Below are 14,703 nucleotides of genomic sequence, written 5' to 3' on the forward strand. Positions count from 1 at the left end.
CCCCAAGCACCGGAGGTGAACGCTCTACCACTGAGCCACCGCGCCCCCCGGTTTAAATTTAATTTAAACTACTAGTCTCTCGCATTATTCAGCTATCCATACAGTTTCAATGGATAACCCTGTCTTTATCAGTGGGAAAGTTAAAACTTAAGCTTCAGAACAAATTATATTCTGGAGTTGACTCCAAAAACTGGTTACAGATTACTGAAACCAGCAGAATGCTTAAATTTCTTGACCTTGTGGTTAAAAATGTACGTATAAAAATTTTAGAATTGGATATTTATTCTTATGTCCAACCAGTTCTTTATTCTTTAGTTCAAGAAATTCAAGATTTCTGCCATTTCATCTATAAATAGTATTCAGAATTAATGAATTGGAGGCAACTCGATTACATAATTTGTTCTGCAGCTTAAATTTTGGTTTGATTTTCAGTTTAGCATTCCATGCAGCAGCGAAGCTATATCAGACGTGGACCTACGGCTTAACGTGGGATCCGAACCACATGAGCTCTAGCGCGGAACTGAACCTGGGTCTCCCACACCAGAGGTGCTTATACTAACCACTTAGCCACGAGAGAGCTCGCAACTTAAGTTCTAACTTTTCCACAGATGAAGACGGAGGTTCCCCATTGAAAACTGTATGGCAAACTAAATAAAAGGGCGCTTCAGATAAGTTTCTAACATTAATAATCTTGGTTTAACATCTCGTTCGATATGATTTTATTATCTAATAAAAATCCAAATTTTGTATAAAATATAGAACACCTATAACCATACATTACCATATTTTACAATAGTTACATTTTAATAATGAGATTAGTATAATTCATAATAGCAAACATAGTTACTTCTAATTCAGTCTCGCAATTTTACATATCAGATAGTCTCAATACTTTTAAAGTGTCTGCAAACGATACTCGAAGAAGAAACCCTAACATATTTTCCGAAATTTTTGGAGCTTATAGAGTAATTCTGAAAGTTTTAAGTCTTCGCAAAACGTTCGTTCCTTTTCAGTAGTAACGGGATTCCATTAGCAAACAATTTGTAATGTAAAATATATCTAATCTAATACGATGGTCAACTCCACATTATTGCTGTGGCAGAATAAGCATTATTTCACAAAAGACAAAAATATAAATACATAAAAAAAATACAACAAATAAGACAGGAGAAACTGTATGTATTTCTTTTTCATGATTTGATGTATCAATTATCACTTTTCCTCTGTTACTTAAAAAAAAAAAAAAAAAAAAAAAAAAAAAAAAAAAAAAAAGTTGATTTAAATTTCTGAATCACTTATTATGAATTTGATCTGTTTTCAGGAAACATGGAGGTGTGTGTGAAAATTTTCTCTATAAGTTCTTTCATATAAAATAAGGTATTTTTCTAAACAACCTATGTCTAGTTAATGCAATCTACAATCTTACAAAGATTATGTATCTGTCAATGTGTCTGATGAAGATGATGTAATCCAGGAACTTGAACTCCATATTCAACTATAGTGTTTTTTCAAAATTTTATTATCTGAATCAAAATTTCCATTAAGTTAAAATACGAATTTTGAACCAGAATTCAAATCAGACATTGTAGTTTTCTTATGAATTTCGTTTCATTCAAATGGAACAAACAAGCAAGGTATTATAGTTTCTTGTTAACTAAACCTCCACAAAAACAACCACAAGTAGAACAGGTTACGTCAATACTTCATGTGGATGGTAAGTCCCACAATTCTTGTTTATGTTGTGATCTGAGAAATATTATCCACAAGGTCTTCTTTGCGCTCCCCACAACACAATTTAAGACTCCTTGTTGTCAGTTGCGCGAACGTAAGTACCTTCATCGTGGCTTGTTATCCTTTTTCTCTCCCTTTTTTTTTTTTTTTTTTTTTTTTTTTTTTTTTTTTTTTTTTTTTTTTTTTTTTAGAGATTGATTATTTTTCGGGTATATTATAGAGATGTCTTCCTCATATAGAAATGAAATGAAATCTTTGAGTTTTACGTTCCACGATTATGCCGGCTAGGCTAAAGGAAACGTGATGATGAGATATGAATGAAATGGTGGAATTAAGAAAGGGGGAGGAAACCTTCGCATACGGTGTTTGTCCACCACAAAGTTCACTTGGCGTTATCGAACCCAGGACCCTATACACTAGAGGTGAACGCTCTAGCACTGAGCCACCGCGGCCCCTTTCCTCATGTAGAGTTTCAGAAGGTCAAAGGCTCAGTCGCCTCCTCTTGCGATGCCAACAACCAACCCTTCCACTGGCCAACTTGTCCCTCAATATATCCAAAAGTTTGCGAACTCTTGGTAAACGATGTGTACTTCATATGAAACTCCTTAAAAGAGCACACAATTTCTAAATCTCACCTCCACGTAACATGTCCTCTTGTTTTAACTTTATCTTCCCTTTTCTTCGGTGTAAGAGTGTACTGTTTAATTTTTGCAGACAATAAGTGAATTAATGAAAATTTCATACATGCACACAGGTACCAGGAACAGGAATTAACTTATACCCCACAATATGGCAACACAAAAACCTAAGCTTCATCCACAACGCAGCAACTGCCCATAAGCAAGCTCCCCACTGAGTTTGATAACGCTCTACGCCATCTACGGTGTGGCAGCTTTCGGACACGACACAAGCGTACCATCTATTCAGCTAATATTTAGAATGTGAAGAATATTGAAAAGTTTACCCGCTTGTACTTCTTTTTAATTTCATCCAACGGTGTATCGGGATCAATCTGAAGAACCTCAAACGGATTTAAGTTAAAATATGTGGAGCCTTTTCGAAGAAGTCGGTCAATCTGTTGTTTGGGCGTAAGAACCGAGTCTCTCTTCTCTATTTCCTTCACCTGAAAAATACAAGAGAAACAAACATCAATGTATTAGCTTTCATACGTTTGCACAGTTCCTCATTAATGTCCAAACAAAACTGATTAGAATTGGGAAAAACGATCTCCAAGCTTTCTGAGGTATAATTTCTTTCTTGTAACAATTTACTGATCCTGTTGTAGTACACTTACATCCAACTTTCGCAGAATTACAAACAAGAAAACTGAAAACTATATTCCGCTATTAATACTAAGGTTCGACACTTCTTTTTTACAAAACAACAAAATTCGTCACGTTGCTTTAATATAAAAAAGCTCTATAACACTAACTTTTTGTTCTGATATCACTCTCGAAAGTATATTGAACATTTTCGTCACATATTGGGAATAATAAGCGCTCAATAATTGTTATCAATGAGATATTAACCACACTTATAAAGTTTAGAATCACCATATGAACCACTTAAACACAGAACTTAAATGTGTAAGGGTATGCATTATTATTTCAGAAAAAAACAGACCTGTAAAACTAATGAATTTAAGATATTCTCAGAAATGAAAACTACATACAAATCAAATATTTCAAAAACAATAAACTCAACGAGAGATGTCTGGATTACATTGCTTCATTATAAATAATAATAATAATAATAAACTTATGCTCATAGTATCAGCTTTCCAAGACTAAATAAAATATGATGCCTTGTTCGACATAGGAAATATACATTCAACAACTTTCTCCGTACATACAGGGTGTTCACCGTGAGACTTCAAAACTTTTAAAAGTACCTTCATTATATTTTGCACGTTCATCATTATCATAGGTATTCTGTCATTATAAGCTTCCATGTTCCACGGTCTTCCGCTAACCTCCTCGTCCTTACGTACGTTCCTTTTTCTTTCTTTCTTTTCATATCGTCTATTAATTGTAGTGTCTTCGCCCCCTCCCTCTGTTTCCTGTCACAATACCCTCTAGCACGTCCCTCATGATTATGTAGCTGTAATTTTGAAAGGAGCCGAAACAGAGGCCCAAGTACAGTGTAATAGATAGCCCGAGTCTAAGTGGTGCGATTACGGAACACACTGATGGCAACCCTGGCTCTTCTCTTCTGATATGCAATAGGATCAACTCGTAATATGCGACGAAAAATGGATCCTCTAGGACAGTGATAACCAAATGGCGGCCCGTGAGTGTTTCATCCGGCCTGCAAATAAAAATGAAAAATGTTTGATTTGTTTCTATTTTTAACTCAATTCATAACAGGAAGTGTTGAACTGGCCATCATAATCTACCTGAATCGAGACGCGGATTTTAACTGTGAAAATATTTTCTTAACTTTTTGGTTACCAAGCCCATTCTGCAAAAGTAAGGTGCTGGGCAGATTGTAAGAAAAATACAGATTTCAAAGAGTTAGTTTCAAATGTTCCTAGATCCAGCTCTAATTTGCCTGGGCTCGACACATGAAACAAGTAGGATACAGAGAATACGAGGAGGTATCGTAAAGTTTTAATTATCACCAGGAAGTTATTAAGATATTATGATGAAATTTTGTCAGTGTTCTGTTTGGTTCTTCTGTGCATGATGTTTAAGAAATTAGCTCCTAATGATTGTTTATTTTTATACAGGATACGCCAAAAGTGACCAAACTGCAAGATGGATAAGATTGAGGTTCACAGTGTGGGATCAAGTTACTGCATTTGAAGGGTAATAATGCCAGACAAATTAATTTTGGTCTCTAGATTATACTGATATATCCCACGTTTTATTCATGGTTATCAGACGTCCGAAAAAAATCCTCTTCATCCTCTTCTACCAGCGTCACCATCTGTTGGGAAAGGTCACGCCGTGCTTGTTTCTGAAAAGGTGTCAGGAAACGAGGAATCCAGTGCGCAGATATCTTAGACATTTGAAGTTCGTCATGATAAATTTCCACACACTACCATAACTGAGACCAATCTCCTTCATAATCGTTTGGATGGTTACACGTCTGTCTTCAAGGATTAAACACTCCACTTTCTTCACAGTGGCCGCATCGTCCGTCAGGAATGGTCTTCCAGGTTTGTGCTCGTCTGTGAAGGACATATGACCAGTTTGGAATTTCCTTTTCCACTTTACAATGGTGTCACAAGATGGATCGTCGTCATATACAGCCTTTATCTCGTCATGAATTATCTGACATTATTACCCTTCAATGCTGGAACTTTATCACACTGTCATCCTCAATCTTATCCATCTTGCACTTTGGTCACTTTTGGCACACCCTGTACGAAAAATAACAATCATTAGGAACTAATTTCCTTAACATCACGCACATAAGAATCAAACACAATACTGACAAAATTTCATCATCATATCTTAATAACTACCTGGTGACAATTAAAACTTTACGATACTCCTTCGTACAATAGAGATTCAGAAAGTTGTAACTTACGCACATTTAACGAATTATAGCCTCAGGTGGAAGAAGGAAAGTAAAAAATGGCCTCCGAGAATAAGTGCAATGCTTAGTGACCTGAGGCAGAAGAACCTTTATGACACATGCCAAAACCTGGTCTCCATAAAAAGGTAATTATGGTTACAGTGTGATGGTCACCTTCAAGTTTGATTCACTATGGCTTACTCAGAGTACCGGCATCACAGCAGCCTAACAGTAATGAATTGGACGTTAAGTATCAAAAGTTCAGCGTACAATAGTCAGTACTCGTCACTCGAAGAGGTTAGAACGTTTTACACGACAATACATCTCACATTGCAAAAATGACTGCAGAAATTATATTAGGTATCGAGGGTCTCCCTCCTTTTCTTGATCTTTTTCTTCTTCTTCTTCTTCTTTTTTAAATTTAATTTTGGGCTTTTGATATTTTCATTGGTGAAAAACAATTTCAAGATGAGGAAACTGTAAGAACTGTCTTCTGAGACTTGGATGGTTCCACAATTGCGGATTTTTCATATCAGACATAAGTCATCTTGTGCCACTTAGACAAGGTCTGTTCAATATAATCGCTCTTATTTAGACTAAAGATAAGCGGTACAAGAATTATTTGATTACTGACTCAAAACCGCGGAAACTTTCAGGATGACTCAATAGATACGTTTTCAGCACTTCGCAGTGCCACAAATAGAAGACATGTAGTCTTTCTTGTGTAATACGACAGTACCCAATCATATTCGAACAGCCATTATGAAAGCTCTCAAAAACACTTACTTAACCGGCAGATTGGGAATAATAGTACAATTTCCTGGCCTTGACATTCTCCAGATATAGCCCCATTAGTCTTTCTTTTGTAAAGATATGTGAAAGATATTGTGTTCTCTAAAACACCTGACAATTTACAGAATCTACAACAACCACACACTGTTGTCAGAACAAATATGTTGCAGAACACATGGTGCCAAAAGTACACAATGGATGTTCCTCGTACGACAGTAGTCCATGTGGAAGTCTATTGGAAAATGTAACTTTCTACGTTCCTGTTTCATTTCCATACTTAGCCTCCACAATCTACCTATTAAAATACTACAGTACCAATTAAGAGCGTCCGAGCTCTAACCTATAACCTTAGCTTTCAAACCTTTGACTTACGGTTATTTGTGATTTCACGTTTATAACAAAGACAAATATTTTTAAAAGAGTGTACTTTAAATAAATTACTTAAAGAAATATTTTTCACAAAGTTTATCCTTTTAAATTATTGTTCAAAGGCGTTTGCCTTTAATTAGCCTTCTCCAAAATAAATGCAAATGAATTGTGCTGCCATCTTTGGAGCTCTTTTAAACGACATTTATATGTTTCTGTCCAATCCTTTCGACAATGAGATCTCGGAAACTACAGGCTCTAGAAAGATGACTTTTTCACTGATCGATTGCAAATTTCATGTAGATTGTCCAGTTCTAATTGAATATTTAAAAAACATGGCCACTATTTCTTTATTACATTTTTACGGGTACATTGGAAGTGTTGAAAAAAAAAAAAAAAAACTAAAGCATCACATCCTAAGCATTATACATTCCAACAGCACATTGTTGTATATAGGGGTTGTATATGTCTCCGGCGTTTGTTTCATGGCCAAATAATAATGGAAAAGGAAGGATAACCATTTCTCCAGTCTAAGATGAACCTTTTTTGGGGGAGTGTTTTGCCCAATGAACACCTATATAACTGACATTATAATTAATTGTGTATGTAATGTATTTGCTTATTACATACTGCATGCAAGAAGAAAGAAAACACTGGTCATACATGAATTAGAAACTCCAACCGGAAGCAGGCTCAAATCTAGCAAACGGTGCGAGATATTGAGAAAAAAAAATCGAAAAAAGTCTCCCCTTTATGATACCCCTTGGCTTTTTTTTTTTTTTTTTTTTTTTTTTTTTTTACTCAATACGTCTTTCACTTGTGTCTGTAAAGGGACATGTACAGATGTAAGGAATGAGAAGGAGATTTATGCTCATATGCGAATGATGCGCTGTGTACAGAGCGCAGGTTCAGCTAGTCTATATATTAAAATGCTACGTTTATATGTTTGTGGTCAGGAAAAGTTTATATGTTTGTGGCTAATTCTTTTGACAATGGTAAACGATTGCAAATTTTGTGCAGATTGTTCAGTTCTAACTGAATATTAGAAACAAGTAACCGTTACTTTTACATTTTTAGAGATACACTGGAAGTATTGAAATTTTTAAATGTAAAGCATCATATCCTACGAGTTATACATTCCAGCACCACCTTGTTGTATATAGAGGTTGTATATCTCTCAGGCGTTTAGTTTCATAGCCAAATGACAATGAAAAAGGAAGGATAACTATTTCTCCAGTCTAAGATGAATCTTTATTGTTTGGAATGTTTTGGACAAGGAGCACCATATATCACTGACATTAAATTAATTGTTTGTGTAATGTATTTGCTTATTACATACTGCATGCAAGAAGAAAGAAAACACTGGTCATACATGAATTAGAGACTCCAACTGGAAGTAGGCTCAAATCTTTAAACGGCGCGAGACTGAAAAAAAAAATAATCGAAAAAATCTTTCATTTATGATACCCGCTGCCGATTTTTATGAACACGTCCTTCACAATTCATGCTCATATGTGAATGATAAGCTTCGTAGACAGCGCAGATTCAGCTAATATGTATTTAAAATGTTCTGAATCTTACGGTTGACACCCTGTATATTCTGTTTTGATGAGATATTTTTTTGTGCCTTCTTATCCTAAGGACAGGTGAAGGTATTCACTTGAAAGTAAACCATATCAACAAGTGTTTAATTTTTTTTCCTTCTTTTTTCTTAACCTTGAAAAGCTGACGCAGTAAATTTATAATTTAATTCTTGGCTCCCTACGCTCAACTCCAGTATTATACCTTGACAATTTTATAAGAAAAATATACTTTATTTTTAACACTTTTTATTTACCTTACACGTTTTGAAAATTGCAAATCTTCCCTTTTATATTTAAATGACAAAAAATACAATAACACCCACCATCAGAAAAGAAAAGCAATGTTAGGGTACAAAATCATTTGTAAATTAAGAACTTGATCGAGATCAGAATTTATTGAATACAAATTGCTAATACAGCCAGAGTATACAAAAATCATGACTTCTTTTTCACCTACCTGCACTCTGAACTATGTCGTTACAAAAATAAACCTTTAAAATAATAATAATAATAATATCCAAATCAATTATATCGGTTGAACCTGGTTACCTTCAGAATTGGATTCGCTTCTGATCATCATTTCGCTTCCTCTGGGTTATGTTACAGCTTCGTCTTCTCTTCTTGGTCGTTGCTTTACCTATCAAAAAATTTGGAGAATGAAGGAACCTAGCTGCCCCGAAGCCCCACTCGAGCTTTTGTTTTTAAATTAAGAACTGAACCAACGTTTAAAATAACATTACACTCTTAGCTAACATAGATACTGCTACATATTTTATCAATTTATTTCTGACAAAATTGCTTTATTATAATAAAAAAAATCACGACACAAATGTTTATATTAAGTTTAGTGGCCATTTGTAAATGAAGGAGGTATAGAAAATGAAATAATAGGTTCTAGTACTCGTAATTCTATACGAGTTATCACTCACAAATCTCCATTTTTTTAAAAAAAACATAAAGTTTGTTGAAAAACTTGTTCCTCAATTGATTTATTCAAATTAATCAACTGGAGCTTGGATTTATCTTCTGAGGCAACGTATATTAAAACCACGAAGAAGTCTCCAGATGTCGTTAATCTCTCATAGGGTGTCCTGCATGCAGATCGTGCAGTTTCGGAATTGGCTCAAAATACGTATTTATCAAGAGATCACTGCCAAACAGAATACCATTGAAAAAAAGAATGTTTGGGAATCATGCATAACGAATTTCGTGTGCGCTCGAACAATTCGCTGTAACAGTATTCAACTCTTAGGGTAAAGACATACCGAAGGTAGTCGCGATTGCTACTTCGATAATAGCACAAATACATGGATTGAGTTGATTTTGAGTTTACCGTTTCGTTCAGCAGCGAGGCTATATGAGACGTGCACCTACTGATTAACGTGGAATCCGAACCTCATGAGCTCCCGCCGGGAATCGAACCCGAGTCTCCCACCACAAATACATGGATTCAAACGGGGAAGCGCAAGATGTACGCTACATTGCGACCTATAGATTGACCACGATGGTGAATTCGTGGTCGCGATGATAAATAACCGAATTTGTTTTACATCAATGTTCAGTGGAGGCATCGCTATGGCTCGTGTTCTCAGTGGTTTCACCTGAAGCGCTCCACGGAATAAAATCATTTCTTCAGAATGTCGTCTGCAGGGGATTGCGTGTATCTATACTCAAGAGGTTTGGCTGCACTTCAAATTTGATTATGAACTAATGAGGAATGTTCCAGCAATATCAGATGAGGAACAAATATCATAATAGGCACGTTTTAAATAGAGAATGGAAGAAAATAGCAACTCAAATGGGAACCTTAGATAAGTTATTCATATCTATTTGAGAATTATACTATAGCTTATTATTACATAAGGCGCTTATTATTATATAAGGCGGTGTTGCAGGGAGGGGGGGGGGGGACTTTCGGGATGAATTCCCAAACCTCGGAATTTCTAAACAAAAAAGAAGCTAGTGTTAATCATATCTATGCTTAAAAACTTTACGCATTAATTCGAGATTAATAAAAAAAGAATTTCTTCTAAATTCGTTATTGATATAGGATAAAGAAATACTGATATAGGGTAAAGAAATACCTATACAGACAGGCACGTATCCATACGGAGACAACACCGAATAATGGAGTTGTAGTGACGAAACTTCATTTGGCCAAATTAATACCCCCTCCACCTTGAAACCTGAAGAAATATGTTATTATTATTATTATTATTTTACTGGGAAATGATTTCCTCACAGAAAATTAAAAAAAGGCAAGTATTCGATTTATTGAAAGAGATGAGACTCAAATATTTTTGCGAAACAAGAGACGAGAGTTTGGTATTTCTCATGTCTTGTCTCGCGTCCATCCCTATTTATAAACTGTTTGGTCCTTTCAATTTCAAAATGTGATTTCGCAGTGATTTTTATGCAATAATTTCACACGCATCACAGTAATGTTTCTCCTCAAATTGAGAACTTACAGCGAGGATGTGACCTTTTCGCTATGTGCGCTTTTCATCCATCTAGAACTAGACTCGAGGTAGCGACCGCGACTTAAACCTCGACCTCGATCGCAAGGTATCTTCGGTATGTCTTTACCCTTAATCTATTATTTAAAAATGAAACGGATCTAGTTTGTGATCGCATCACGGCGAAACAGATAAAACCGTACGAAATGAATTTTTGGATCTAGTTACCCGGTATCTGGAATTGGGTTATTTATCATGTTATTTTGATTAAAATGCGTATTCCTAAGGGAGAGGAGGAAGAGACAACGGGAAAATTTATGACAAAGATTTAGCATCCCCCGATCCTGTCAAGTTAGGAAGATAAAACTTGGTAATATAAAACTCTTCATTAAAAATAAGTAAACACGTGTCTCAGGAATTTTGGGAATTCCCGTTTTTAAGAGTTGAAGGACTTCCTTTTCTATAATTTCTTTCTTTACATTCAAAGCGGTGTTGCTTGTCGTTTGTGATCGCATAACGAGGAAATGGTTGAACAGTTTGAAATGACCTGGAATTTGTAAAGAAAAAAGAAGCTAGTGTTAATCAAATCTATTCTAATCCCTGCCCCCATTAATTCTGAGATTAGTAAAAAGGAATTTCTTCTAAATTCGTTACTGATATAAGGTGAAGAAATACCTGTAAAGACTGGCACGTATCCATACGGAGGCAACATCGAATAATGGAATTGCAGTGACGAAACTTCGTTTGATGAAGTTAATACCCCCTCGATCTCGAAACTTGAAGACATGTTTTTTATTATTATTGTGCGGTGTTGCTTGTTGTTTGTGATCGCATAACGGGGAAATGGTTGAACAGTTTGAAATTAATTTCGGAACGCGTTAGTGCCTACCTTGAGCCTTTTTTCTTTCTTTCTTTTCTTTTTTCCCCCCTTTTTCTAATTGTTACTTTTATAAAAGGGTGCATTCTAAGGGAGAAAAAGGATCAACATTTAGGACAAAAATAGAATATTTTATCGAGTTCTTATTAATACACTTTCCCTGATATGCGTATCCTAAGGGAGAGAAAAGGCTCAAATAATTTTCCATGAACTTAATTCTCGCCGTGCAAAGAATGAGCATTTCAGCTAGTCTGGAATAAAAAGAACTGTGACAACATTCCCTTTTTTCTCTGGAATATATATCCGCATATTGGTACAAATATTAAAATATCTTTCTTCGTACGTCAATTGATTACAAACCTAAAACCTTTACTTAGAAAAAGGAAAGTACTAAAGATATATTAAAGAAAAATTTTTATCTTCCAATGTGAAATACTGAATATTCCTTCTTGTAAGTGGCGAAAGTTTCTTTAATAGTGTAGGTCATATATCTTTTCACTTCCACCATTTTTTTTTTTTTTTTTTTTACCTGCAACTGTTAGTGATACTTTTTTTTTTCCGCTCCGGCAAGACCAATCCCATTTATCTTCCAGAAAAATGACTGTGCAATTTGAATATGTGTTTATTCATAGGATGATCGGTTTCCAAACACTTCTGCAAATTTCACATTTCTTAATCTGTTCACCATCAATTTTGTTGCAGGTACAATGTGTGCAAAATCTGTACATTTGAAAGGGACACTGGGATAACTGTCAGAACTTGCACATTTTCATTGTAGGATCTGAAAGATTCAACAGCTGAACTGACGTTTGATATAGCCCAAATTCCCGCAAGTTGCACAATTTTCTTCTGAAGGTAGAACTTCTACTTTGAAGAGTTTGGCCAGTTTTGATTTCGTGTACTCTCCCACAGCTGCAATAATTACGCTGAGCTATCTTGATACATACAGCTTACAACTTAACTTCATTGAGCATGGTTTCGTAACAGGACTAACACCAACCTCTATAGCTGACTGATTCAGGGAATGTAATTCTTCTGCATCATCCAAACCATGGGAGACTTCAGCTGATGCCATCGTTATTCTGTCAAAGGAATCACGTTGACTTTGAAACAGGGTTGGCAAAAACCATAAAACCTGGTTTATTTGGTTTAAACCTTTTTTTTTAACCTTTTTTTTTGTTTAAACCTTTTTTTTTTTTTTGTTTTGTTTTGTTTAAATAATTTGCTCTATATATTTATATCACATATGGACAGAAATAAGTTTCTTTCGCCTTGGTATTATTATGCAACAACTGGGTTATGATGGAAGAGGTCACATAAGCTTAAAGCGAAATCCAAACTGCTTCTCGGCTTACATACGAGAGAAATTGTTCTCCATTTGAACTAGAAATCGGGGTTGATTGGCCACTAATGCAATACGTCTGGCGACTCACACACGTAGGGCTCCTGATAAAAAAATACGTTCTACTGATCCTTACATACTTGTTAATATAATTATCAAGGGTCATTTCAGAAGGACAAAAGGATAAACAGTTGCACAAGTGAAACCATTATACATAATTACATATGGACAATTTCAAAGTACTACGGAGTACAGAAGAACTAATTTAGTTCAAGTTAGAACATTACGACTTTTATTAGTCCAAGTTAAAGAAATACGACGACTTAATTTGCACATCACTAAAAAAAATGAATAAAGTTACGAATTATTTGAGTCCACTTTGGCTCTGACCCATTTATACATAAATAGAGACCAAAGATACTTCTGATTTCAATAAATGCCTCTCGTGGGGTTTGTACGACCCCCCCCCCCTCCAAAAAAAAGTACGCCATTTCGATGTATTTAATCAGTAGTAAACATTATTAAAATGAAAGAATATTTAGATTTTTTCTTTGATTGCAATTGCATAACAATAACAAACTATAAAAAAATCACAAAAAAATCATTTTTTTTTTTAAGTTGCTTTTGTAGAATAATCTCTGAGTAATGATTGGGGAATTTAGGTCTGAATATAATACGAATAATATAGGGAGTGAAACGTGCTAACCCACAAATGTGTGTTCATCAATATTTTACGAACACTTACACTTTTACGAATATTTTTCCTTTTTGGTTTAAACCAGTTGGGTTTTTTGAAAAAACCAGCTGGTTTAAACCACCTTGGTTTAAACCAGCCAACCTTGCTTTGAAACAGTCTTGAAATGAGCACTCTTATTCCCAAACTGAAGAAAGTGTTTTATTATTAGTCTTATGCTTCACTCTTTTATGGTTATGCAAAAGTAGTCAGGACACTTCAATCTCCAAATGTCCAATCAGAAGACATTTCGAAAATCACACGGGAAGGTCCCACAAGTTGTCGCTCAAATCTGATTGTCACATAGCACATCTGAGAGAGCATCATGAGAAATGAAAATGAGCAAAACTTAAGGTGCTATGGACTAGAAGGATAGGAGGAGCTACGGGGCTTTAACATTTGAATATCTAGTAAATTATATCATAGAGTTATGCACGTTTAAAGTAAATATCTTGAAAACCATTGAAGCAATCAAAAGAAAAGTTGTACAATGAGAACAAAATGTCCTATCGAAAGCCACAGTGTTGCCATAGGTGGAGGTGTGTTGCCAAAAGTGAAGCAGTGTTGTCAACTCAGAATAAAAATATTTTGCTTGAAATAGCACCATCATACACAAGTGTGCACATATTTAAAATGCACTACTATCACTAAACAGAACAATGAAGTGTAGTGGTACAGTGTTGCACACTGTTGGAACTACGTGTGCTGAAGATGTTCAATAGAGAAGTCTGATATGTGACATCAAAGGTTAATAAAGGAATGCATTAGAGAAAAGTGAGGGTTTTGCATTATACTTCTGTAGCCCCGGTGAATAAACAGAGAACTCGCAAAAACAAAATAATACACGCGAGGAAAGAAACACATGTTTTTTTAATTCTGTACACTGATTCTCCAAATTATCTTATCAATATTTGGAAGAGTATTTTCTTGGCTTATGTCTTTTGTGTTAAGTGACATATTCTTTTACTTCCTCTCCTACATACCATATGATTATGTTTGTACACTGTAATATTACCATATTCACATTGGAAATATAATTATTTTATTACTACCTCATTTTGTTTTTAGTCGGCCGGGTTGGCCGTGTGATCTAGAAGGCTATACAACCGACATATTAGGAATCGTGGGTTCCAATCCCACCTCAGACATGTTTTTGTTGTACTTTTCACCTTAATTTCATTGTTATCTTTCTCTTTCATAGTGGTTCGGATCCCATTATACCCTATAGGTCCCGTCCTATATAGCTTCGGAGCTGACACAGGATGTAAAAATGGTATCACTCAATTTCGTTTTTCAAATGC

At 35.2% G+C, this 14,703-nt stretch overlaps 1 protein-coding gene across 1 annotated transcript in view; it reads right to left on the minus strand.

Annotated features, from left to right (window-relative positions):
• Positions 1 to 14,703, minus strand: part of LOC145665033 (dnaJ homolog subfamily C member 8) — a 60,695-nt gene that overhangs the window by 27,684 nt on the left and 18,308 nt on the right. The window contains exon 2 of the mRNA XM_081732258.1: positions 2,696 to 2,854. Coding sequence (XP_081588384.1) covers positions 2,696 to 2,854 — 159 coding nt within the window. The remainder of the gene's footprint in view (positions 1 to 2,695; positions 2,855 to 14,703) is intronic.

Source organism: Thermobia domestica, chromosome 1 (genome assembly GCF_964235325.1).
Source record: "Thermobia domestica chromosome 1, izTheDome1.hap1.1, whole genome shotgun sequence".
NCBI classification, from domain to species: Eukaryota; Metazoa; Arthropoda; class Insecta; order Zygentoma; family Lepismatidae; genus Thermobia; species Thermobia domestica.